Genomic DNA, 24,270 nt, shown 5'->3' on the forward strand with positions numbered 1-24,270 from the left:
ACTATTGTGAAACAAGCACAATAAGTACAACAATCACAATTTGGGGTCGAATTTGCTGGTGTCGTGTGGGCAGGCTCGAAGGTAGGAGACACCCGTCTCAGTCGAACCGGAACCACCCCGATCTCCTCTGCCACCGAACCCTGGAAATACTGGAACCGCCAAGTCCCGAATTCCCAGGTGGCCACTGCCTCCGCTCGTCGGATCCGGTACTGCTGGCAGGAGAGAGCAACAACACACAGGTGTGATGCGACAGCACCCAGTAACGGAGAGGGGAGAAGCCGCCTCCACCTCTTGTCAATGCACAACAGGAAGGTGAGTACTTCTCCAAGCAATATAGCTTCTAGCAGTCAACAATCCTGAAAAGGTTTAACAAATGATTAGCTGGTTAATCAGAATAAGAATGCAGAGATACTACCTCAGTCTTAGGCGATATCTCGGCACTGAGGTGGAGACGCCGTCCTCCTGATATACCTTGGTGCCGAGTAGAAACAGCTGTGTCCAATAATGGGTGACAGCTGTCACCCTGGCTGCTCATCTCAGGTGGCGACGCCCTCTGGTGCCTGGAGCCCGCACTCCAGGCAGGGCGCCCTCTGGTGGTGGTGGGCCAGCAGTACCTCCTCTTCAGCGGCCCACACAACAAACTATTAACTAATAGTTACTTTGCTGAGGACTCAATCTTAAGAGTAACCAAGTTAGATTACTAGTTACTTTATTATTTACATTCAGCAACTGCCGACAAGTTGTCCGTAGCTAATGAAGTAACTGTATAAAGTAACTGTAAAATGTAACTGTATGAAGTAACTTTTTAAAATTACTGTGGCAACACTCAAAATACATCATCAAAAAAAAAAAAAATATATATATATATATATATATATATATATATTCAAAATACACCTCATGGACGCACTGGGATGCATCATCATTGATGTATCCTGGGGTCATCAGGTGTTTCGGGTCTTGCAACATCATACACCCTCACCCAGGCGACCCAGCCGGGGGTGATCAAGCCCCGACTTGCATCCCAGTAGCAGCCCATGGATCTGCCCTCTTCATCCAAAGCCACCTGGTGGCCTTTTCGGCGGCTTCGCTTGCGGACTTGATGGCCCTCTTCTTTGCCGCTCCTACGATGCCCAGGCGGCTGAGGACCTTGCACAGAGACCGCCCTGCAAATCCCCTGCAGCCTACCTCTATGGGCTCGTAGACCGTCTTCCAGCCTCCCTCCCTGCACTCCTCCACCAGTTCCTGGTACTTAGCCCTCTTCCTCTCATTGGCCTCCTCAATGTTTTCTTCCCAGGGCACTGTCAACTCCAGTATGATCAGCTGTTTTGAAGACTGAGAGGTCATGATCATATCTGGGCGAAGGAATGTTGTTGCGATGTGCTGGGGGAACCTCAGCTGCCTACCCAGGTCAACCTGCAAGTGTCAGTCAGCTGCTGTGTGGAGTAGTCCTGATGTCGCATGTTATGTGTCGACGCGGGTTGAGGAGCGAACCTGCGTCAGACGGAACCCAGCGCTACAAATAACCAGAAAAGCGGTTCCAAAAACAATATATTCATCACATCACATCACAAGGTCGAGTTCCCGGCAGTTCTGCTTGAATCACACATGCCTTAAATGCAGAACGCCATCCAATTATCTGCTTCAGCTGAAAGTCTTTAAGGTTGCATGTGAGCACCCGTCACAGGTGCTGCACATGATGTTGATGAGGGTGAGGACTCTTCAGCCAGCACCTTCTCCACAGACAAATCAGTTTCCATGCCACCTGAAGAGCAAAGAAAAGACACCAAAACATCCAGCCACACCCTCCAACACACAACAGTACCCCCCCATCAACGGGAAGCCTCCCGGCGACCGAACAGACCAGGCCCGAGAACAGCACCTCCCTCCGGGGTCCACGCCAGGAAGCAGACAGCACCATGCTCCTAAGGTCCACCACAGACAGCAGGACAGGCACCGCAGCTGGAAGGCCGGCTGGAATCAACAAAAGCCCCAAAACATTCCCCAGTACAATTCAACACAGAAAAAAACATAAAACCCACCCAAAACCTCCCCAGGGAACCGTCCCATCAAACCCCGGGAAGAAAAGAAAAACTCCCAAATGCAAAAACCCAACACAGCCCCACAAACACAATACAAACGTAAATGCATAAAAGAAAAACAACAACCCCCCCCAGAATGACCTGCAGAGCCCAACCCCCCCCCCCCCCCCCCCAGAAGGCCTTCATCGCCAGTTCCAGGAGGAACAGCCAGAACCATAATCCCACAAAGGTCCCCAGGTGTACATGGAGCAAACGGCGCCCCCCAGAGGACCGTACCATCAACCCCAGGAGGTACCCTCCCCACAACCCCGGAACCCCAGACCCGGTCACACTTGGCTAGTTGGCCCCAAGCCAATTCCCCCCCAGAGGACCGTCCCATCAACCCTGGAGGTGGAACCCGGAAGGAAACAGAACAAAATCAAAAATCAACCCCCGGAGGACTACCAAAAACAACCCCAGGGGGATATAAAATGACCGTAAACCCTGTTACCCTCCCCGGCACCCCGAAAGACCCCGGGTCCCTCCCAGAGCCCCCCGGCGGCTCAACTTTGGCGAACGGCTCAAAACATTAAGCCGGAGAAGGGAACAGGAAAAAACTAACCCAGCTCCAACCCCAAGGCGCAGCGGAGAACCGGAAATACGTCCGGTGCCCCAACTCGACCATACCCCAGCCTCTCGGGAGGGGTGGAACTACCGAAATGGCGAACGGCAACAGATCGGCCCACCCCTCCGACTGAGGTAAGTCTCCGCTGCACCACACCCCGGCAACACCAATGACGAACGGTACAAAGGCTCACCGAGGCTGGAGTGGAACCGGGCCCTAACCAAACCAAGAAAAACGCCTCTAACACCCCCCCCCCCAGGTGCAGAGGTCTTCTGAGAATGCTCAGCGTGACCAACCTGCACCACCCCACAACCCACAAGACAAACGGTCTTGGGGCAAGTGAGGTTGGGGTTAGGGATGTAGAGAAATAAAAAACAACAAAATAAAACGACCCAACAACCCAAACAGAAAATACCTAAAAACACATAAAATTTAACAATGACGTGAGCCCAGGCGGACTTCTAACCACCTAACAGTCACTCCACCAGATACGCCTCTGACTTCCCATACAATTATAACCCCTATTTAAAGAAAACAAAACATTTACTCGTGCTAGATTTTTTTTTTTTTTTTTTTTTTATGTGTGTTATTTTGCCTGTGCCAGAACACCTGGAGATACGTCACCATTATTTTTCTTGACGTTTATATGTCGGGGCAATACAGTAATCTCTGCTCGACCGAGCTGCATGGGCTCGTCAACAGGAGGAGCCAGAGGTCCCGTCGGAGGAGCCTCAGTGGGGCGAAGAAGAGGCGGCCCAGATCTGTGTCGGGGAAAACCCCGAGACGAAAAAACCCGCTCTGATGGGCGTCCTCTCTCACGTCCACGCTCCTTCATCCGATCATCTAGACGAATCACCAACGATATTAGCTCATCTAAATCGTTTGGCTCGTCACGGACTGCCGGCTCGTCTTTTAATGACTCATTTAACCCATCTACAAACATTCCTCGTAAAGCTGCGGCGCTCCAACCTGACTGAGCAGAAACCAGAGAACATTGCATCACCGCACAAGGCTCCGGACGACAAACAATCGGTTCGGATGCCGAATCTCTGGGTGATGGAGTTATTATCTGCACTAGTATCGATGGTGCCGCAGCTGGAGCAGCAGGAAGCGGAACGGCTTGCGCTGCAAGCTCCGTAACACGGGCGTCTGTTTGTTTAATTTGGTTTGCGAGATGCTGTAATTGCTCCCATATTTTCTCCAAGTGTTCTTGAACTTTTTCGGCAAAAGGAACCGCCTCTGCCGCTGGGTCCATTATGGAATGGCCGGGAACTACTGTTATGTGTCGACATGGGTTGAGGAGCGGACCTGCGTCAGACGGAACCCAGCGCTACAAATAACCAGAAAAGCGGTTCCAAAAACAATATATTTATTTAACCCACTGTGCATAAAAAGTGTAAAAACAAAAATAGCGTCCTTCTGGTGGAGTGACTGTTGGCACGCTCTCCAGCGCCCGCAAGGATCAAAGCCCGGCGCTCCTGGACCCACTACCACCGCCAAACACCCCCCAGGTGGACACGACAAACTGACTCTCTGTGAAGCAAAGAAGAGGTGAGGTAAGTCAGCAGTTACAACAATATCTTTCAAAAGACACACGCTATCAGCAACACATTCAGGTCTGTATCTTTTTTAACTTTATGCAAATGAGCAGCTTCTCACAACAGGTGGAGGATCACTTATCCGCACGCCACAGCAGTGAGAAGCAAGCTGCACAATTCTCATCACAATTCAAGTATACTGTGTAACAAAACACCAAGTTACTATCAACAATTAGTCAAACACTTAATCACCTTTGATGTGTGCTGACAGCAAGTGTCCTCACCCTTCCTTGCTTCACGGGCTCGGTGTGTCAAACCCAGGCGCGGTCCTCAGCGTCTCACAAACGAACATCACAAGGTCGAGTTCCCGGCAGTTCTGCTTGAATCACACATGCCTTCAATGCAGAACGCCATCCAATTATCTGCTTCAGCTGAAAGTCTTTAAGGTTGCATGTGAGCACCATTCACAGGTGCTGCACATGATGTTGATGAGGGTGAGGACTCTTCAGCCAGCACCTTCTCCACAGACAAATCAGTTTCCATGCCACCTGAAGAGCAAAGAAAAGAAAAGAACACCAAAACATCCAGCCACACCCCCCAACACACAACAGTCGCATGTTGGTTTGCTCTGGGTTTTTCTCCAGCTTTAACAAAGGAGATTGCCTTCTTTGGAGCATGATGGTTCTTGCTGGAGCTGATGGCTGAGGCTACGCTCTCAGCGACTGCCTTAAGCACCTGGTCATGGCGCCAGCGATAGCGACCATCTGCCAGAGCCTTTGGGCAGCCACTGAGGAGGTGTTCTAAAGAGCCTCTACCAGAGCACAGTGGGCAGGAAGGTGTCTCACTTTTCCCCCACACATGGAGGTTCGCTGGACTTGGCAGAGCATCGTAGACAGCTTGCACCAGGAAGCGGGCCCGCTGAAAATCTGGCTGCAAGATGTTTGTCCAGGTGATCCTGTGCTGTAGTGCGCTCTCCCACCTTGTCCATGCTCCCTGTTGCCGTAGTCCTACTGCCCTGCTCACCCGCTCTTCCTCCACACCCGCTCTGACTTCCTCCTGGATCAGGTGGTGCCTTTCCTTCCCATGGGCCTGGCTGATGAGGATCTTTGGGAAGTAACCCAAGCCTGCTCTGCCTGTTGCCACAGTGCCCACCAATGCCTTCTGTCTTAGGTGTGACTCTGCCAGCTCCACTGCTTCCCATGCCTTCCACTTCCTTCCTGTCCTCACCTCGATGCCGGCTGCTGACACTTTGCAGTCTTTGAGTCCCTGTACTGTAGAACTTCTCTGGCGCGTGCCACCATGAACTCTTCTGTGAGACCACTGAGAGGAAGCTGCAGGATGTTACTCGTTCCATACAGGGCAGCACTGGTAAGGCTGCGAGGAAGTCCCAGCCACTTTCGAAGAAAGCCACTGATCTTCCTCTCTAGGGACTCAACTGCTGTTACTGCATAAATCAACAGGGGCCACAGGATGCAGGGCAGGATTGAATGCTGGTAGATCCAGGCTTTAAACCTACCAGGCAGGCCAGACTTGTCTACCTTGGTGAGCCAGGTTCCAAGTTCTAAGCTGGCCTTCTGGATGGCTGCTGAGTCCTTCAGGGTGGAGTCGAAGAGTTTCCCCAAACTCTTCACGGGTTGCTCCGTGATGGTTGGGATGATAGTTCCTGAGATGGAAAAGCGGAACTTGTCACTCCCTTCCCCTTCTTCAGCACCATGGATCGTGATTTGGAGGGCTTGAAGCTCATCCTTGCCCAGGTGATGACCTTTTCGAGCCCTTGCAGGATCCACCTGCACCCCGGGACCGACATGGTTGTTACGGTGAGGTCATCCATATAGGCTCTGATGGGGGGCTGTCGTACACCTGACTTGGTCAGGGGCCCTCTGCATTCCACCTCAACTGACTTGACCACCATGTTCATGGCTAGGGAGAAGAGGACAACAGAGATGGTGCAGCCTGTAATTATCCCTTTCCCAATGCGATGCCAGTCTGATGTCTCTGACCCAGAAGTAACTCTCATCCTGAAGTTATTATAATAATCCAGGATGAGGTCCTTGATCTTACTGGGAACATGGTGGAGGTGGAGAGCGAGCTCAACCAGCTTGTGTGGTATGGACCCGTAGGCGTTGGCCAGGTCCAACCACAACACAGCTAGGTCGCCTTTGTTCTCATGGGCCTCTCTGATGAGTTGCGTGATGACCCCAGTGTGTTCCAAGCAGCCAGGAGCAGAGATCCCTCCCTTCTGTACTGATGGGTCAATATAGCTGTTCTTGAGGAGGAACTCGGTCAGTCTTCGTGAGACGATGCTAAAAAACACCTTCCCTTCCACGCTCAGCAGTGAGATGGATCGAAACTGACTGATGTCTCGTGAGTTCTCCTCTTTGGGGATCCAAACTCCCTCAGCATGCCTCCACTGGTCGGCCACTTTCCCCTTCTCCAAATCACCTTCAGGATCCTCCACAGGTGCCGTAGAAGCTCCGGGCAGTGCTTGTAGACCAGATAAGGAATTCCACTGGGGCCTGGTGCTGACGCAGAGCGGGCCGCCTTGACGACCTCCTCAACCTCCTTCAGGCTTGGCTCCTTCAGGTTGAACTCTGTTGTTGGGGGATCTGGGCTGATGAGAGCTTTGTTGGGCTCCAGTTCCAGGTCTCTCAGAGGGTCGCCCACAGTGTCCTGGAGGAAGCAGTTTACTTGCTCCATAGAGCACTCAAGCCGGCCACTGCGCTTGTCCCCTAGCAGTTGTTTGGTAAGGCCAAAGGGGTTGGCGATGAAAGCCGCTCGCTTCCTTGCCCTCTCCCTCCCCCGTCTCCGGTGCCATTCTGATATATATATACACACAATTCTATAATTGTGTGTGTATATATATATATATATATATATATATATATATATATATATATACATACACAATTCTATAATTGTGTGTGTATATATATATATATATATATATATATATATATATATACATACACAATTCTATAATTGTGTGCACCAGTGAACGTTTTCTGGAAGTTACTGGATTTGTGGAAGCACACCAGACACAGGGTTTCATGTAACATTTTCATACGTTTCTCTGCCTTGTTTTGTATGATTGGCTCATATGAACACGCCACACAAGATTTATGAAAATCTCATACATTTTAAAATAAAAACAAAAATTACATAAAGTACAGTGATGCATAGTGCACCCTTGAGCTTTCACATGTTGGAAATTCTTATGTTATTATTTCTTTTTTTATGCATATAAAAATACTCTAAAATGCTGCCCTTTAAACTCACATTGAAAAGTAACCGCTACATCATGAATTAAAACAAATAAAAATCTAAAAGTGATGGTGTGCATAAGTAAGTATAACACAGTGACATAAATCATCACTTTTACATCCAGTTTTCTTCAGACAAAGCAAGGGATGGATACATGTACATTTCCAAGACAGATGATGTCTTAGACTTCATTTTCCTCAGTTATTAAGAAATAAGAACACTATGGTACTGTGTGTTAAATCTGTCCAGAGAAGACAGTTCTCAAAAACTGAGTGACAAGTGCAAGAAGGTGGTGAGTGAGGGAAGCCACCAAGACGACAAGTCAACCCTGAAGATGTTAGTGGCTTCTGTGCCTGCAGTTGGACAAATGCAAGTTTCTTTGTAGCAACCTTCAGCAACCACAGCTGAAAGCAATAACCAAATCAAAACATGGAGCTTAATGTGTATTATTCTGTAGCAGTGAGTCAGTTTTTTTCCAGGCATTTCAGACTCCTATATAACAGCAGTTCTGAGTACAGAGCTTTTCTTCTGCAGCTTCCCCCCCAAAAAAAATTCAATTCCACTGATGCTGTTTGAAAGGTGACAGCAGTAAGCGTGCATGATCCTCACAAAAATCCTCTCACTTTTTACCTTCACCTCTCCTGCTCGATTTCTTTCTTCCTGTTGCCAAGCTGCTCCCACGCTGGCCTGGAGGACTGATGACACTCAGTAGGTTTTTAACTTTTCTTAATTTCACATGTTAATGTCATATTCCCGCTGGTTCTCCCAACACAGAAGAACATGAGCTGATCATCAGAATCTTCAGATTAGACATTTATTCATATATAAGCTGAACGATTTGTTTTTGTTTAGTTAGTGTTGGTTAATTACTTACAACAGGTTTCATCTCAGTGCCTCCAAGCAAGATCTTTCTTTCTTGTAGACTTTCCTCCATCACTGTCTTCAAACGCAAAAAAATTGTAAACAGATGCCCTCAAGGTGCCTCCGGCAAAACGGATTGGACAATTTCAGAGTAACTGACTATTTTGTGTCCTGCATTGATAGAACCCACAAAAGATAAAGTTATTTTTTCTTCAGTTCTGTAATCAGTTTAAATTCAGTGCATCCGGAAAGTATTCACAGAGCTTCACTTTTTCCATATTTTGTTATGTTACAGCCTGATTCCAAAATGGATAACATCAGTTTTTTCTTTCCTCAAAATTCTACACACAATACCCCATAATGACAATGTGAAAAAAATGTTTTTTTTTTATTTACTAAACATAAAAATAAATAAATCACATGTACATAAGTATTCACAGCCTTTGCCATGAAGCTCAAAATTGAGCTCAGGTGCATCATGTTTCACTGATTATCCTTGAGATGTTTCTACAGCTTAATTGGAGTCCACCTGGGGTAAATTCAGTTGATTGGACATGATTTGGAAAGACACACACCTGTCTACATATAAGGTCCCACAGTTGACAGTGTATGTCACAGCACAAACCAAGCATGAAGTCAAAGGAATTGTGTGTGCACCTCTGAGACAGGACTGTCTTGAGGCACAAATCTGGGGAAGGGTACAGAAACATTTCTGTTGCTTTGAAGGTCCCAATGAGCACAGTGGCCTCTATCATCTGGAAATGGAAGAAGTTAAGATGCACCAGGACTCTTCCTAGAGCTGGCTGCCTGCCTAAACTGAGTGATCAGGATGAAGGTGAGGTGAACAAGAACCCAATGGTCACTCTGTCAAAGTTCCAGCATTCCTCTGTGGAGAGAGGAGAACCTTCCAGAAGGACAACCATCTCTGCAGCAATCCACCAATCAGGCCTGTATTGTAGAGTGGCCAGACAGAAGCCACTCCTTAGTAAAAGGCACATGACAGCCCACCTGGAATTTGACAAAAGGCACCTGAAGGACTCTCAGACCATGAGAAACAAAATTCTCTGGTCTGATGAGACAAAGATTGAACTCTTTGGTGTAAATGTCAGGTGTCATGTTTGGAGGAAACCAGGTACCATCCCTGTAGTGAAGCATGGTGGTGGCAGCATCATGCTGTGGGGATGTTTTTTAGCATCAGGAACTGGGAGACTAGTCAGGATTGAGGGAAAGATGAATGCAGCAATATACAGAGAAATCCGTGATGAAAACCTGCTCCAGAGCGCTCTTGACCTCAGACTGGGGCGATGGTTCATCTTTCAACAGAGGAGCAATAGATCTGAGTGTCTCCTCTCCATGTGCTGCAGGACGGAGCATTTTAGAAAAACCTTCATTCCTGCTGCTATTCAATTTTATAATCAATCCGTACTTGCTGCTGAATGACAACTGAATTTCTCCATGAGGGGATGAATAAAGTATTTATCTATTTATTTGTCTATTATGACATGTGCTGCTGCCTTTCATGACCAGGTCACTCTTGTGAAAGAGGTCTCGTTCTCAGTGGGTTTTTTATCTGGTAAAATAAAGGTTGGAGATAATCACTGTAAGCACACAGCCAAAATATCAAAGGAGTGGCTTCAGGACAACTCTGTGAATGTCCTTGAGTGGTCCAGCCAGAGCCCAGACCTGAATCTGATTGAACATCTCTGGAGAGATCTGAAAATGTCTGTGCACCGACGCTCCCCATCCAACCGATGGAGCTTGAGAGGTGCTGCAAAGAGGAATGGACAAAACTGCCGAAAGATAGGTGCACCAAGCTTCTGGCATCATATTCAAGGCTTGAGGCTGTAATTGTTGCCAAAAGTGCATCAACAAAGTATTGAGCAAAGGTTGTGATTACGTATTTACACATGTGATTTCTTACTTTTTTATTTAAAAAAAAAAATTGGAAAAAAGAAAAAGTTTTTTCATGTTGTCGTTATGGGGTGTTGTGAGTAGAATTTTGAGGGAACAAATGTACCTCCTCCAGTTTGGAGTAAGGCTATAACAAAATGTGGAAAAAGTGAAGCTCTGTGAATACTTTCTGGATGCACTGTATGACGCAGATTGCATATTCTTAAGAATTCACCCAAATGAAGACCCCTCTCCATGATTATAAACTTAATAGGATGAGTTGAAATCAATGCTGACTGATAAATGGTGACATCCCCAACCCTTGGTTGAAAATTGAGTTCTATTCAAGAATTTCTCACATTTTGTAAACAAAACTACCATTTTTGAGTTGAATAATGATGTCGTCACACTGCACTGCATCAAGTATGCAATTCCCCAAAAGTATTATGCTTTTCCATCATTGCCTGTGTCCCCTAAGGTCTCATGTCAGTGCTGTTACAAAACTATAGGTTTTTCCTTGCTGAAAGACTGATACTTCCCTCAGTTCCTCATGTAGCGGGATGAAGGTCCCGGGTCCTGATTGAAAAGATGTTCCTGCTAGCTTGGCTAACGGGGAATTCCCCTTTGGCTGACCTGGTAGAGGAATGGTCTTTAGTGGGATCCGTCTGGGTTTGATCCCACCGCCGTCCCAGCCACAAAGGTCCTACGGTTACAATTTGGCGTCACGAACAGGATGTGGGTAGTCACAGAGCATGCTTAAATGCACCTGTGACTTCGGGACAAAGTCAAAAATGGTGGGGAGATATGTAGCGGGATGAAGGTCCCGGGTCCTGATTGAAAAGACATTCCCTCTAGCATGGCTAACGGAGTATTCCCCTTTGGCTGACCTGGTAGAGGAATGGTCTTTAGTGCGAGCCGTCCGGGTTCAATCCCACCACTGTCCCAGCCACAAAGTCCTACGGTCACACTCACCTAGCCAATAGGTGGCTCTCACTGTTTTTGACATTAGAGGGAAGTTCAAAATAGCAGCCAAGAGAGTGTGACCTGTTCAAGTTGGTAAGTTTTACAGATATTTTTACCAGTATGTTTAATGTGAGTACTGAAAAAGTCACATAGTGCATAGAGCCACAGATGCCGTCCAGTTGTATGCAAACATATGTTCACTAAAGCAGACATACACACACAAAAGTCCATACTAACCTGTAAAATCACCTTCAACAAAAAGCTCTTACATGATGCCTCACACCGAAAACACACTGAACATCAAAATAAAAAATAAATTCTAGCATTTTTCTGATTTGGAAAAGTATTGATTCCTGTGAAATTACCCAGTTCTGCCTTATAGCAATGGCAGCTGCATGCACAGGCTGCCATGAAAGCCTCATCATCATCTGACCTGTTTTTATCTCAAACAGTGACAATTACCCATGTGACCTGAAGAGAACATGCATTTAAACAAGGTTGACCACTGCTGTGTGATGCAGGTGGCTCTGATGGGGCTGCAGAAAAATCTTGAAGACCTGGAAACACCTGAGCCAATTAAAATGTTTAAGATTTTACAAAGTATTGATCCAGGACAATCATAAATCCAATGCAATCAAAGCATCCATTGATTACACAAAGATCACAGCATCATCTGCAAAGTCAGGAACTTTTCTCCATGAACACAGCCAACACCTAGTCCATGCAAACACTGAAGAAAGTAGTACCCAGAACACATCCCTGATGAACACCAGATTTCACTGGGAAGATGTCAGAGACTGTGCTTCAACTCCACACAATTGATGATGATGACGACCGGCAACTTAACTGAGATCCCACAAATTCTAATGATCAATAGAAGACTGAATAACAACCATTTTACTGGCTGGGTTGTGATGGTGCAGAGGTTCCAAAGACTGCAAGGATGAAATGAGGAGTTGCGTCGTCCTCACACTGCATCACGCTGAGAGGGAGAATGACGGCCGTCTGCACTCACACGCTGCTGCCATGTTGTATTTGAGCCCCCCCCCCCACACACACACACTTCCACTTTAGCATCCAACTGTACTCTTCAGGGGAAAGAATTGCATCATCACTCCCCAATACCCATCCCTCTGTGCAAGGTACAAGACGAGGTCAGAGAGTTGATGTTAAAAAATATCTGCTACACAGAGAAATATTGAGATATGCCACGAGTTGTTCAGACTGCCAGTAAAAATCTGATTTATATGCATATTCAATATGAATCTGATTCCACGCTGCAATTAAGAACAGTCAGTGGTGGCTTGAAATACATTTTTTCTTAATCTGTTTCAGGCGTCAGTTGTAGGCCATCTGAAATGAAACTCAAATTGCATTTTTTGTCTGAACACACAGACTGGATTCTGACTGTGTTTTATGTCTGTAACTTTTCACACCATAAAGCTCCCCGTGAGCTTACATGGTGTGATTTGTGATAGCTGTCCTCCCTGCTAACAGGTGTGTGACAGCGAACCTCGCACAGACATACACACACAAAAGTCCATACTAACCTGTAAAATCACCTTCAACAAAAAGCTCTTACATGATGCCTCACATCACATCAAACAAAAGTCACAAAAGAAATAAATACATTTAAAAAATGGCTTTGACATAAATAAATTGTCTTTAAATTTGAACAAAATTAATTGTATGTTGTTTGGAAACCATAAAATACATGGAGACGTTAAAGTAAGTATTGATGATGTACACACTGAAAGAATGAATGAAATGATATTAGACCACAAAAGCTGTTGGAACCACACGTAAAATATGTTTGAGGGAAGTTGGCACAGAACACTGCTGTCCTGGGAAGAACAAGACACATACTAAAAAAAAGAGTATTATCTACTTTATATAGTACATTGATTTTATCATATTTGAGTTACTGTGTAGAGGTTTGGGGATACAAAAGTATACAACACATTCAAAACTAATATACAAACAATAAATACAATGCAGAAAAGGGTCATCAGATTAATAAATCATGGTAGATATACGGACCATACAAATGAACTCTTTTTAAAAACACAAGCTATAATATTTCAGGATCTGATTCCTTTTAAAACAGCACACATAATACTGAAATCAATAAATAATCTAGGTGAAGAGATTATATTTCCACACTGGCCTGGGAATGCCTCGGTGGCCCAGGAAAGGGAACTTTGGGGTTCCCTGTTAGAGCCCCCGTGACCTGATCCCAGCTAAGCGGTTGAAGATGAGTGAGTGAGTAATAATCTACTTTCAAATAAAATTAAAGAGAGAAGGAGGATATAACTTCAGAGGGGAACTGAATTTAAAAGTGCCGTGTGTCAGGACAACTTTGAAAAATATATGTGTTTCTGTGTCAGGGGTAAAATTATGGAATAATCTAACAAGTGAACTTAAGCAACGTAAAAACATTCATCAGTTAAAAAGAATATACAAAATACGCATTTTAAGTGAAAATCAAGATGAAGTGCAGCAATTTAATCCAGGACAGTAATGACACTGTAAAAAGAAATATTGTTTTGTTTTGTTATTTTGTTTGAAAAAAAACTGGACATTGTTGTGAAGCTGGACATAGTGTAAATAGCTGAAAAAAAATGGTAAAGTGGTTGTTAAATTGAATTAGGTAACAGGGTAGGAACATATAAGTTTATACTTCCATCAACTCCATTTTGAACATGTCGGGAGAAGGAAATGTGAAATGTAAGTATTTGAAATAAATACCATGAATTATAATGTGTGTTTGTGTATTTACACAGTAGCATTTGAGCTGCTGCTCTGTCCCCATCATTTGTCTTTGTTAGTTTTTTATTTACACACTGCATTTGGTATTTTTTCAGTATTTTTTTAATGATTATTTGAACGTATAGACCCTCGGTCAAGTGATGATCTGCATACCACAAAACCAAACCAACAACTGATCTGAGAAACGACACGAGACAGTAGATTAACCCCACATACAGCCCTCCATCACAAGCGCAAACACAGTGCAACTGGGCAGGACAGTCACACAACGGGTCAAAGATAAACCTTTCATGTAGATGTACAGTGATCCCTCGTTTATCACGGGAGTTACGGTCTAAAAATAGCCCACAATAGGCGAAATCCGCAAAGTAGTCAGCGTTGTTTTTTACAATTATTATAGACGTTTTAAGGCTGTAAAACCCCTCACTACACACTTTATACACTTTTCTCAAACAGGCATTAACATTTTCTCACTTTCCTCTCGTGTGTAAACACTCTCAAAGTTCAAACCTTAGTAGAAAAATAAGACCAACCTGTTTTCAGGCCCAAACATTTGTTTGAGAAATAAAAATAGAACGTTTTCCTATAAATAATTATGATGGCTTTTAGAACTAACAAATTTAATTTTAACGATCAACCTACGAGGTTGGACACATAAGAAATTATTAATAGTGACTGACCAGTATTTCACAGTTCCTCTGATTGCGCCTCTTCGTCGTGGCGCCGCGTCTTTTTCCATTGAGTCACACCTCGCTGCAGGTGTCTTTTTCCGAGTGAAGAACACAGTTATGGGTAATTGTTGGTGCTCTTTTTTTCTTCTGGGCGAGAAGATTCTTATAAACAGACACGCAGAACACAATGCACGTACTCGCCCTTCATGGTGCCGCAACAGGTGTCCCGTCATCTTGACAGAACACCGGCACAATGCGCTGTAAAAAAAAAAGCATGCAAAATTGGACTTAAAAAATCCGCGAAACTGCAAGGCGCTATATTTTCCAGTATTTCTTTTTCTTTCTTTTTTATTTTTATTTTTGATAACTCTCACATCCGAGGGGGCGAGGTTGATGACGTGAGGGGGCGTCGCCCCCAAACGCCCCCTCGTGGCACCAGGTCCGCATTTTGTGTGACCATTTTTGGATGTGACTTACAGTGCACATTCAGTTTGTAGTCAGATAACAGAGGTATCAGACAGGGTGCAGGCTGGGACCTGGTCAATAATACGAGCTGAGGTCATACTAATGGCGTCGAGGAGTATTACAACCAAAAACAGAGGCAGAGTCAAAATACAAGCAGAGTTCTGGATTAAGGCAAGGTGGCGGACAGCACAAACAAGCAAGGTCAAAACACTAAGAAGCAAACAGTTCATGAATTAAGGCAAGAGAGTGAACAAAGTCAACAATCAGTAAGCTGTGGAACTGTGAGGGCTTAAATAAGGAGTAAACTAATCAAGGTGATGTGAAACAGGTGTGTGGAAGTCTCTGGAAGGGAGCGTGACTGGGGAAGACAAAGACTGTGCACAGTGCAAGATAGTGAAGGAAGGAAAACAGAGTGGAGTGATGAAAAGACAAGGACACGTGAGCAGGTGCAAGAGCAGGAGTGGGTGAAAACACAGAGCAGAACGAGTCATAGTTAGAGATGAAGACACAAGAGCTGCTGCAGGGGCAATCAAATAAGATGAGGCAAAAACTGAGAACAAAGATAAATCAGAAAACCGAGGACAGAATACAATACAACTATGGCCAGGAACAAACTATGCATGAATAAATGAATCATCAGAATAAAAACAAAACTAGAATGGAAACTAATCATGGCTGAAGGAAGAAATAACGATAACCAGGTGGCAAAACAAACTACACAGGTGTGCCTTAGACTGTCCACAATAAAAGGCCACTCTGAAAGGTGCAGTTTTATCACACAGCACAATGCCACAGATGTCACAAGATTTGAGGGAGCGTGCAGTTGGCATACTGACAGCAGGAATGTCAGCCACAGCTGTTGCTCGTGTATTGAATGTTCATTTCTCTACCATAAGCCGTCTCCAAAGTCGTTTCAGAGAATTTGGCAGTACATCCAACCAGCCTCACAACCGCAGACCACGTGTAACCACACCAGCCCAGGACCTCCACATCCAGCATGTTCAGCTCCAAGATCGTCTGAGACCAGCCACTCAGACAGCTGCTGAAACAATCGGTTTGCATAACCAAAGAATTTCTGCACAAACTGTCAGAAACCGTCTCAGGGAAGCTCATCTGCATGCTCGTCGTCCTCATCGGGGTCTCGACCTGACTCCAGTTCCGTCGTCGTAACCGACTTGAGTGGGCAAATGCTCATATTCGCTGGCATTTGACACGTTGGAGAGGTGTTCTCTTCACGGATGATGCGAAGGAGATGTGTTGCACTGCATGAGGCAAATGGTGGTCACACCAGATACTGACTGGTATCCCCCCCAATAAAACAAAACTGCACCTTTCAGAGTGGCCTTTTATTGTGGGCAGTCTAAGGCACACCTGTGCACAAATCATGGTGTCTAATCAGCATCTTGATATGGCACACCTGTGAGGTGGGATGGATTATCTCAGCAAAGGAGAAGCGCTCACTATCACAGATTTCGATTGGTTTGTGAACAATATTTGAGGGAAATGGTGATATTGTGTATGTGGAAAAAGTTTTAGATCTTTGAGTTCATCTCATACAAAATGGGAGCAAAACCAAAAGTGTTGCGTTTATATTTTTGTTGAGTATATATGCAAACAGACACTAAACAAACCCTGCACCAACAAAATAAAGCAATAAATAAAACAAGATAACTGATAAACAGATGAATAAATATAAATTACAAATGGAACATAATCTGAAGAGCAAAACCGAAGATAATAACAAAAACCTGTGACTAAGCATAATATAATAAATGTGATTAGCAGAACGAAACTAAGACTAACGTGATAAAGTAAAAACAAATGAAAAGCAAAACCAGAAAACCGTAAAGAATTAAGACCTAAACCCTGAGCCGGAGCCAAGCATGACAGTTATTTGAGTTTTAAAATGTAACTACTACTACTAAACAATCAGAAAATAATTTATTTATCTGATTTAGTAAATTGTTGCAGGCTCTGCGACAGACTGGTGTCCTGGTGTACCCCGCCTCACCCCCATGACTGCTGGGATAGGCTCCAGCTCCCCGCGACCCTTAATTGGAGTAGACGACTGAAGGTGAGTGAGTGAGTGAATGAGTGAGTAAGTGAGTGAGTGAGTTGGTGCACAGAAACGCTCTCTCTCTCCCGGACCCCATTTTCTCTGTACCGAATTTGACCATCTTCCCTTTTCTTTTTTTCACAGCTAAAGTTACATGTAACAATGTTATTCTGAGTATAGAACCTAATCTGTGCACTTTTAATTTAGAGATGTACAAGATTTGAGTTGGGACTGGAGAGGATGGAGTCTGTCCATTTACAACAAATTCTGTCGCCACGTCACTAGATAATCATCCGCCCCCCCCCATTCATCAACTGAAAATACATCTGGACTACAGTCAGACATGATGGTGTTTGTGTCTGCAGCCTGTAAATGTTCTTGTCAACTACAAAATGTGAAAGTCACATAAAGACTGAAACAGTAGGCGAGGTCTGCCCTCTTGAGGGACAAAAGCAGTATTGCAACCCTCATTTTAAACAGCTGAACCTCTCCATAGAGGAAATTGCGGGGAAGCTCATCAGTCATCAGTGATCAGTGATGGATGTTTTAACTTTAAAGAAACAAATTCTTCTGCAGTATAAATTGTAATCCTTGCCTTTAACTGACTCCCGTTTGTGTATTTTATAAATCCTTTATGATTCTTCTGCAAGAGGTTAGGGGAAGCCGGGGCACAGTGGATCAGAAATGTTGTTTTGTATCAGCATAAACACATTAGGTTTAAGTCATTCTATTGTGGTTTTAATACAGCAAGTTATTGTTTATAAGACTGTGTTATTTATGTCTCCCCAAGTGTAATTTACAGATGTTTAAAATCGATTAAAAACTTTTTGATTCACTGTGACCTGGACACTAATTCACAGGGCACTGTGAATCAACTTAGAATGGGGGGGGGGGGGGGGGGGGGGGGGGACACCATTATAAAGATTTCTTCTAAATTATTAAATATATGCAGATGCATATACAAACTATAATCCAGCAAACCAGCTATGTAATGTGGGAGTGTCTTATATAGTCATATAAGTCCTTTAGAAACTATCACTAATACAACTGTCATAATTTCTGTTCAAACTTGAAAACAGTTCATTATATACACAGATTATATAAATAATTCATGGAAAAGTAAATGTATAAGCTTCAGCAAGTAATATTTGTCATCTGCTTGATACTGGGGCTTAGTAAATCACTTTCTAGAGTGATTCACTGTGCCTCGGGTGCATGTAACACACGAGTCACGTTATCAAATAGCTGTCTGGAGAAGACATAACACATGCTCATCAGTTGGACGGGGTAGTCTTCTAACTTTTAACAATTTTTTTGGGCCACTTTTCCCCTATTGTGAGAAATAAATACAAAGACACTGACATCCACAAAATTTACTTTTGATAGGAAAAAATTTACTTCACTTGCCACTTAGTTTTGCCCTTAATGTGTCCAATAACAAAACACTAATTTATAAGGGGGATGACTTTAAGCATAAAAATATGGCATAACTGCTGCAAATATACTCGTATATGTAGTTTTGCAGATATATTCACCGTGCCCTGGTTTCCCCTATTTCTTCCATGCAAGTGTTGACTTAATGCCATAATACAAATAAAAAAAAAAAATCATTACGGCTTCAAAATACAATTATCACAATTGACGATGTATCCTTACACCCTGATTGGATAAGCAAGAAGTGATTTTAGTTTGTATCAGTCAGTGATTAAAGAGGTTCTGGCCCCGTGCGAACAAATTTTATGCAAATGATCTCAGTTATTTTATTGATCTTGACTCCTCTAGGTACCTGTTCAATTCATAATTCTGAATTTTTCCCTCTACTAAATCTGAAAAAAATGTATGCCACTAATCAATGGTCAGAAATGTCATTTATTTGCTGCAAAGTTAAAAACATAAAAATCTTTCATGTGTTCTGATTCCACAATTTTCGCTAAGTGAGAGACCAAGAATGAAAATGTTGGGGAAAATAAGAGGCAGAAAAACTACACAGATAATAAAGAGCAAACAGCCAGGATGAATGTTCTATCCTTCCATTAGGTGGCGCTATTGTTCTTCTTACTGCCGTCTGGCCACAGCAAAAGGATTTATTTTAAACGCAATCTAACAACCAAACGTGTTTCGTCATTAAACAGAAACATAACCAAAAACTGTTGTGAAAGCATTTTTTATGAACACAGACTTTAATAATTTCATATAAAACGACACACAACCTTAAAAAAGCTTCATTTAATCTTTCAGTTCAGCATGCTGCCAGCAGAGGGCACCCCGATAATAAAACACTGCTTCCATCCCAGAATCCAATTTCGCTGTTTTCCCAGTTTTCCCTTTTCAAACTCCTCGTGTCCCTGAAGCACTCCTCGTCCGATTAGACCCAGAAGTGCCACAGAGTGCAGACTCAACATTCCACAGCTGGAGCGTGCACGCGCCCCCATCCCCCCACTGTGGAGGAAAAAAAAAAAAAAAAAAAAACCCACCTCGGACTGAAACGGTTCCAATGCATTCCACGAGCGTGGACACTCAAATCCAGTCTGTGGCAGCATCTGGCTGGAACAAAACGCAGTCAAAACGAGGAATAGTGCTTGTAAAACATTTTAAAGTAAAAGATCAAGTGGGTTTGTTATTTTTTGTTCTTTTTCTTTATTTTTCTTTTTGTTTATTGTCTTTTAAATTTAATTTCATTTAATTTTTGCTTTGCGTTTTAGTAAGAGTGAATTCACAAACTGTCTCTCACATAGACTCGGTCGCGGATACCGCCATATTTGTTGTGCGCCATGCATTCTAGGAAGGCAAGGGGGCCAACAACAATGGCATTCTGAAAACTGAAGTACTTGTTATTCCACCATGAATGGAGTCAATAGACGCCTTTGTCATTTGTCCCCTTGCCTTCCTAGAATGCACTGCGCACAACAAATATGGCGGTATCCACAACCAAGCCTATGCTGGGTGGGCTGATAATGGGGGTGGGAGGGGGAAACCCTGATTCTGGAATTGTTTGAAAAATGACAAGATAAAAGGTGCATAGTTCAACTTAGTCATAATTATTACATACCAAGTTATGAAATGGATGCTGTCAATCATAATCAGAAGATGACAATGTCAATCTCTTGATTTTCTAAGTCCTAATTCTGAGGAAAAAACTGATCATTTTAACTTTTATCATTTTTCTCAACTGAGTTGGAAAGTCTTGAGTTTGTAAAGCTGAAGTTTTGGGGATTCTGTCTATGGATTTCTTTTGACTTGGAAAGTCCTCTGTAAAGTAGAAGTTTTGGGGTTTCTGTCTCATAATTTCTTTGACTTGGAGAGTCTTCAGTTTGTAAAGTTGAAGTTTGGTGGTTTCTGTCTTAATTTCTTTGACTTGGAAAGTCTTGAATTTGTAAGGTTGAAGTTTTGTGGTTTCTGTCTCATGATTTCTTTGACGTGGAAAATTTTCCATTTGGAAGCTGAAGTTTTGGGAGTTTCTGTCTCCAGATTTCTTTTGACTTGAAAAGTCCTTTGTAAAGCTGAAGTTTTGGGGATTCTGTCTATGGATTTCTTTTGACTTGGAAAGTCCTTTGTAAAGTAGAACTTTTGGGGTTTCTGTCTCATAATTTCTTTGACTTGGAGAGTCTTCAGTTTGTAAAGTTGAAGTTTGGTGGTTTCTGTCTCAATTTCTTTGACTTGGAAAGTCTTGAATTTGTAAAGTTGAAGTTTTGTGGTTTCTGTCTCATGAGTTCTTTGACGTGGAAAATTTTCCATTTGGAAGTTGAAGTTTTGGGGGTTTCTGTCTCATCATTTCTTTGACTTGGAAAGTACTGAGTTTGTAAAGTTCAAGTTTTGTGGTTTCTATCTCATAATTTCTTTGACTTGGAAAAGTTTCGATTTGTAAAGTTGAGGTTTCTGTGTCAAGATTTCTTTTGACTTGGAAAGTCCTTTGTGAAGTTGAAGTTTTGGGGTTTCTGTCTCATAATTTCTTTGACTTGAAAAGTCTTGTGTTTGTAAAGTTGAAGTTTGGTAGTTTCTGTCTCATAATTTATTTGACTTGGAAAGTCTTGAATTTGTAAAGTTGAAGTTTGGTAGTTTCTGTCTCATAATTTATTTGACTTGGAAAGTCTTGAATTTGTAAAGTTGAAGTGTTGTGGTTCTGTCTCCAGATTTCTTTGACTTGGAAAATTTTCCATTTGAAAGTTGAGGTTTTGGGGTTTTCTGTCTCCAGATTTCTTTTGACTTGGAAAGTCCTTTGTAAAGTTGAAGGTTTGTGATTTCTGTCTCGTCATTTCTTTGACTTCGAAAGTCTTGAGATTGTAAAGTTGAAGTTTGGTAGTTTCTGTTTCAATTTCTTTGACTTGGAAAGTCTTGAATTTGTAAAGCTGAAGTTTTGTGGTTTCTGTCTCCAGATTTCTTTGACTTGGAAAATTTTCCATTTGAAAGTTGAGGTTTTGGGGGTTTCTGTCTCCAGATTTCTTTTGACTTGGAAAGTCCTTTGTAAAGTTGATGTTTTGTGATTTCTGTCTCATCATTTCTTTGACTTGGAAAGTCTTGAGTTTGTAAAGTTCAGGTTTTGTGGTTTCTATCTCATAATTTCTTTGACTTGGAAAATTTTCCATTTGTAAAGTTGATGTTTCTGTGTCAAGATTTCTTTTGACTTGGAAAGTCCTTTGTAAAGTTTAAGTTTTGGGTTTTCTGTCTCATCATGATTTCTCGATTCAAAGTAAAATTATGAGATGTGTTTCAACAATGTAATTTACAACACAAAGCCAATATTTTGACTTTTAAATGGTAATTATGAGACATTACAAAGTTTTTACTTTTTTGGCAGAATTGTAGGAGAAAACCTACACAGAAAGGACCTGGACCCTTTGGGGTTTGAACCCATGACCTGACTTTTTGATTCAGATTTACACCACATACAAATTCTATCTTTTAAAGTTTCTAATTATGATTTACATAATCATACATTCCACTTAGAATTTCATAATTTGACATATAAAGTTGAAATATTGACTTTTTAAATTTCCTAATTATGACAGAAAGCCATACTAGTGATTTCGTATCATGACTTAAGATTTTAACTGATCTTACCATTTCAATTTTCTATGCACTTTTTCACAATAGTCCATTTTCAAGGATTTTGTGGGGTTTTTGGGGCGGGGGAGGGTGGGGGTGGGTCAGGAACAGGCTTTCACAAGTGTCAACATTCACATGAGTGGTGTTCTCCTTTGCAGAAAAAAAAATCAAATAAGCACAAAGTGAAGCCTGGTATAACGCTAAAAAAGTGAAAATTATAATTAAACGGAGAAGTGAAGAGCAGTTCTTACATAAGCAAATATCACATTTTGTGCTCTATTTTAGGGTGCACACACAGAGTAGAATTACTGTCCTTAAAAAAAAAAAATGTTGATTTAACTCCAGATGGAGGTCTGCAGAGCCAAAACACACACACACACAGACACACACACAGCGCTTGGATTCACAAAGCCGTAATTGTGCTTTACTGACAAAAGGCAAGAAGGTGGGGTGGCAGTGTGTGTGTGTGTGGGGGGGGCTTTTAAAATGGAATCAGCTGCAGACACTTGCAGAAAAAGTGCCAAAATGTGCACAAAGAAGCTGAAAGTGTGGCCACTTTTTTATGACAACTCTCAGTCTTGCAGTACCAAAAAGACTCTGTCGTCCACTTAAAGGCCAGTTTTTCCCTTCAAAAGTTCTGCTTGCTGTTTGCACAGTTCTGATGTAACTGCGCTCAGACACACTTTTGAGATCGTGGCTGAAAATGGGGACCCGTCACCTTCCAAACATTCACATTTGGACGTCTTCCTGCGCTGCTCGTCAGACAGCTGGTGCTGACGTGTCACGTCAGGCAGGAGGAGAGAGAGAGAGAGAGAGAGAGAGAGAGAGAGAGAGAGAGAGAGAGAGAGAGAGAGAGAGAGAACATGCCAGTAAAAAACATCACCCTACGGCATTGAGGATAATAAGGAGACAAACATCTACACGGACAAATATAAACACTTTAAAATCTGCTAAAATACTGTCACGGCAAAAAAAAAAAAAAAAAAAAAAAAATTAAAAGTAAAGCCATCACACACACACACACACACACACACACACACACACACACACACACACACACACACACACACACACACACACACAAGATGGTTAAAGAACTAATCTGCTGCTGTGATTGTCTTTTTTTTTTTTTTTTTGCTGTCTGAGCAGGAACAAGAAAACAAAAATTTACACAGTGCAAACTTTATTTTGGCACCGTTGAAGAAAAACAGGAGTCTTTTTTTTTTTTTTTTTGAAGAGGGTTTGTGTCAAACATTTAGTGCTGGAACCTTCCACTTGATCCATATCTTGCATCCATGAGCCCTTTCTTGGGAAAGCTGAAGGATTTTTCTACACAGAGGAGACGCCACGATTGAAGATTGAGTGGGCGGGGCTTCATAAAAAAAAGTGGCATCTGCTGCGCTCCACACAGCTTCAAAGTCCTTTAAAATCTTTTTTTTTTTTTTTGGTTTCATAAAACGAGATGACAAAAATAATAATAATAATTGCCACAATCATGGATTGGGTCCAGTCCTTGGGGGGCGGGATCAGGGCAGCTCTGCTACTCCGCCTGCTCGTTCAGCTCCATGTCCGACACCAGGATGTTCTTCTCCACCTGCTCCTCTTGGCTGGAGTTGGTGCGGCTGTAGCGCGCCCCGTCATAAGAGCCTCGCACCCCAACAGTTCTCCGGCGGTACAAGTAGATCACACCGACGATCAGCACCACCAGCAACAGGCCTGTCACCATGACGACAATGATGGTGGGCAAGTGCTCGCTGTTGGCTAGGTGGAGATAGGAGACGTGCGTTTATAAAACACCATCAACAGTTAGTAGTGTTGCAGGAATACTATTGGATGCAAAGGTTTGGGAATACTTCGACAAACGACATATTTTTATTTTTTAAATAAGGCAAACACACAAATCAGGTTTCTTTATAAAACATTTGTGCTCTTCAATATCAAGCAGTTTATTGCCCCATCGTCCACATGGCTTCAGTGTCATTGCTGCATTTGTACTCATTTGTGCGCCCAAGGCGTGTTCAATGGAATTTGTCAATTTCTTTGTGCATTTGAGGCCAATGTTGAGTGTTATTTTTATATCACTGGCAAGGAATTTTGCCAGATGCTC

At 43.0% G+C, this 24,270-nt stretch overlaps 1 protein-coding gene, 2 long non-coding RNA genes and 1 pseudogene across 3 annotated transcripts in view; 2 read left to right on the plus strand and 2 right to left on the minus strand.

Annotated features, from left to right (window-relative positions):
• Positions 1-968: 968 nt before the first annotated feature.
• On the minus strand, positions 969-7,240 carry LOC117527950 (annotated as a pseudogene).
• A 12,339-nt stretch (positions 7,241-19,579) lies between these two features.
• Positions 19,580-20,545, plus strand: LOC117527554. The gene is made up of 2 exons (XR_004565560.1): positions 19,580-20,323; positions 20,381-20,545. It is a non-coding gene; the product is annotated as an uncharacterized LOC117527554 (long non-coding RNA).
• A 457-nt stretch (positions 20,546-21,002) lies between these two features.
• On the plus strand, positions 21,003-21,695 carry LOC117527553. Its single transcript, XR_004565559.1, has 2 exons — positions 21,003-21,229; positions 21,533-21,695. It is a non-coding gene; the product is annotated as an uncharacterized LOC117527553 (long non-coding RNA).
• Positions 21,696-23,282: 1,587 nt separating this feature from the next.
• Positions 23,283-24,270, minus strand: part of mrc2 (mannose receptor, C type 2) — a 73,537-nt gene continuing 72,549 nt past the window's right edge. Inside the window, exon 29 of the mRNA XM_034189950.1 lies at positions 23,283-23,924. Within this exon, the coding sequence (XP_034045841.1) occupies positions 23,704-23,924 (221 nt within the window). The 3' untranslated portion in view covers positions 23,283-23,703. The remainder of the gene's footprint in view (positions 23,925-24,270) is intronic.

The sequence above is a fragment of the Thalassophryne amazonica genome, chromosome 16 (genome assembly GCF_902500255.1).
Source record: "Thalassophryne amazonica chromosome 16, fThaAma1.1, whole genome shotgun sequence".
NCBI classification, from domain to species: domain Eukaryota; kingdom Metazoa; phylum Chordata; class Actinopteri; order Batrachoidiformes; family Batrachoididae; genus Thalassophryne; species Thalassophryne amazonica.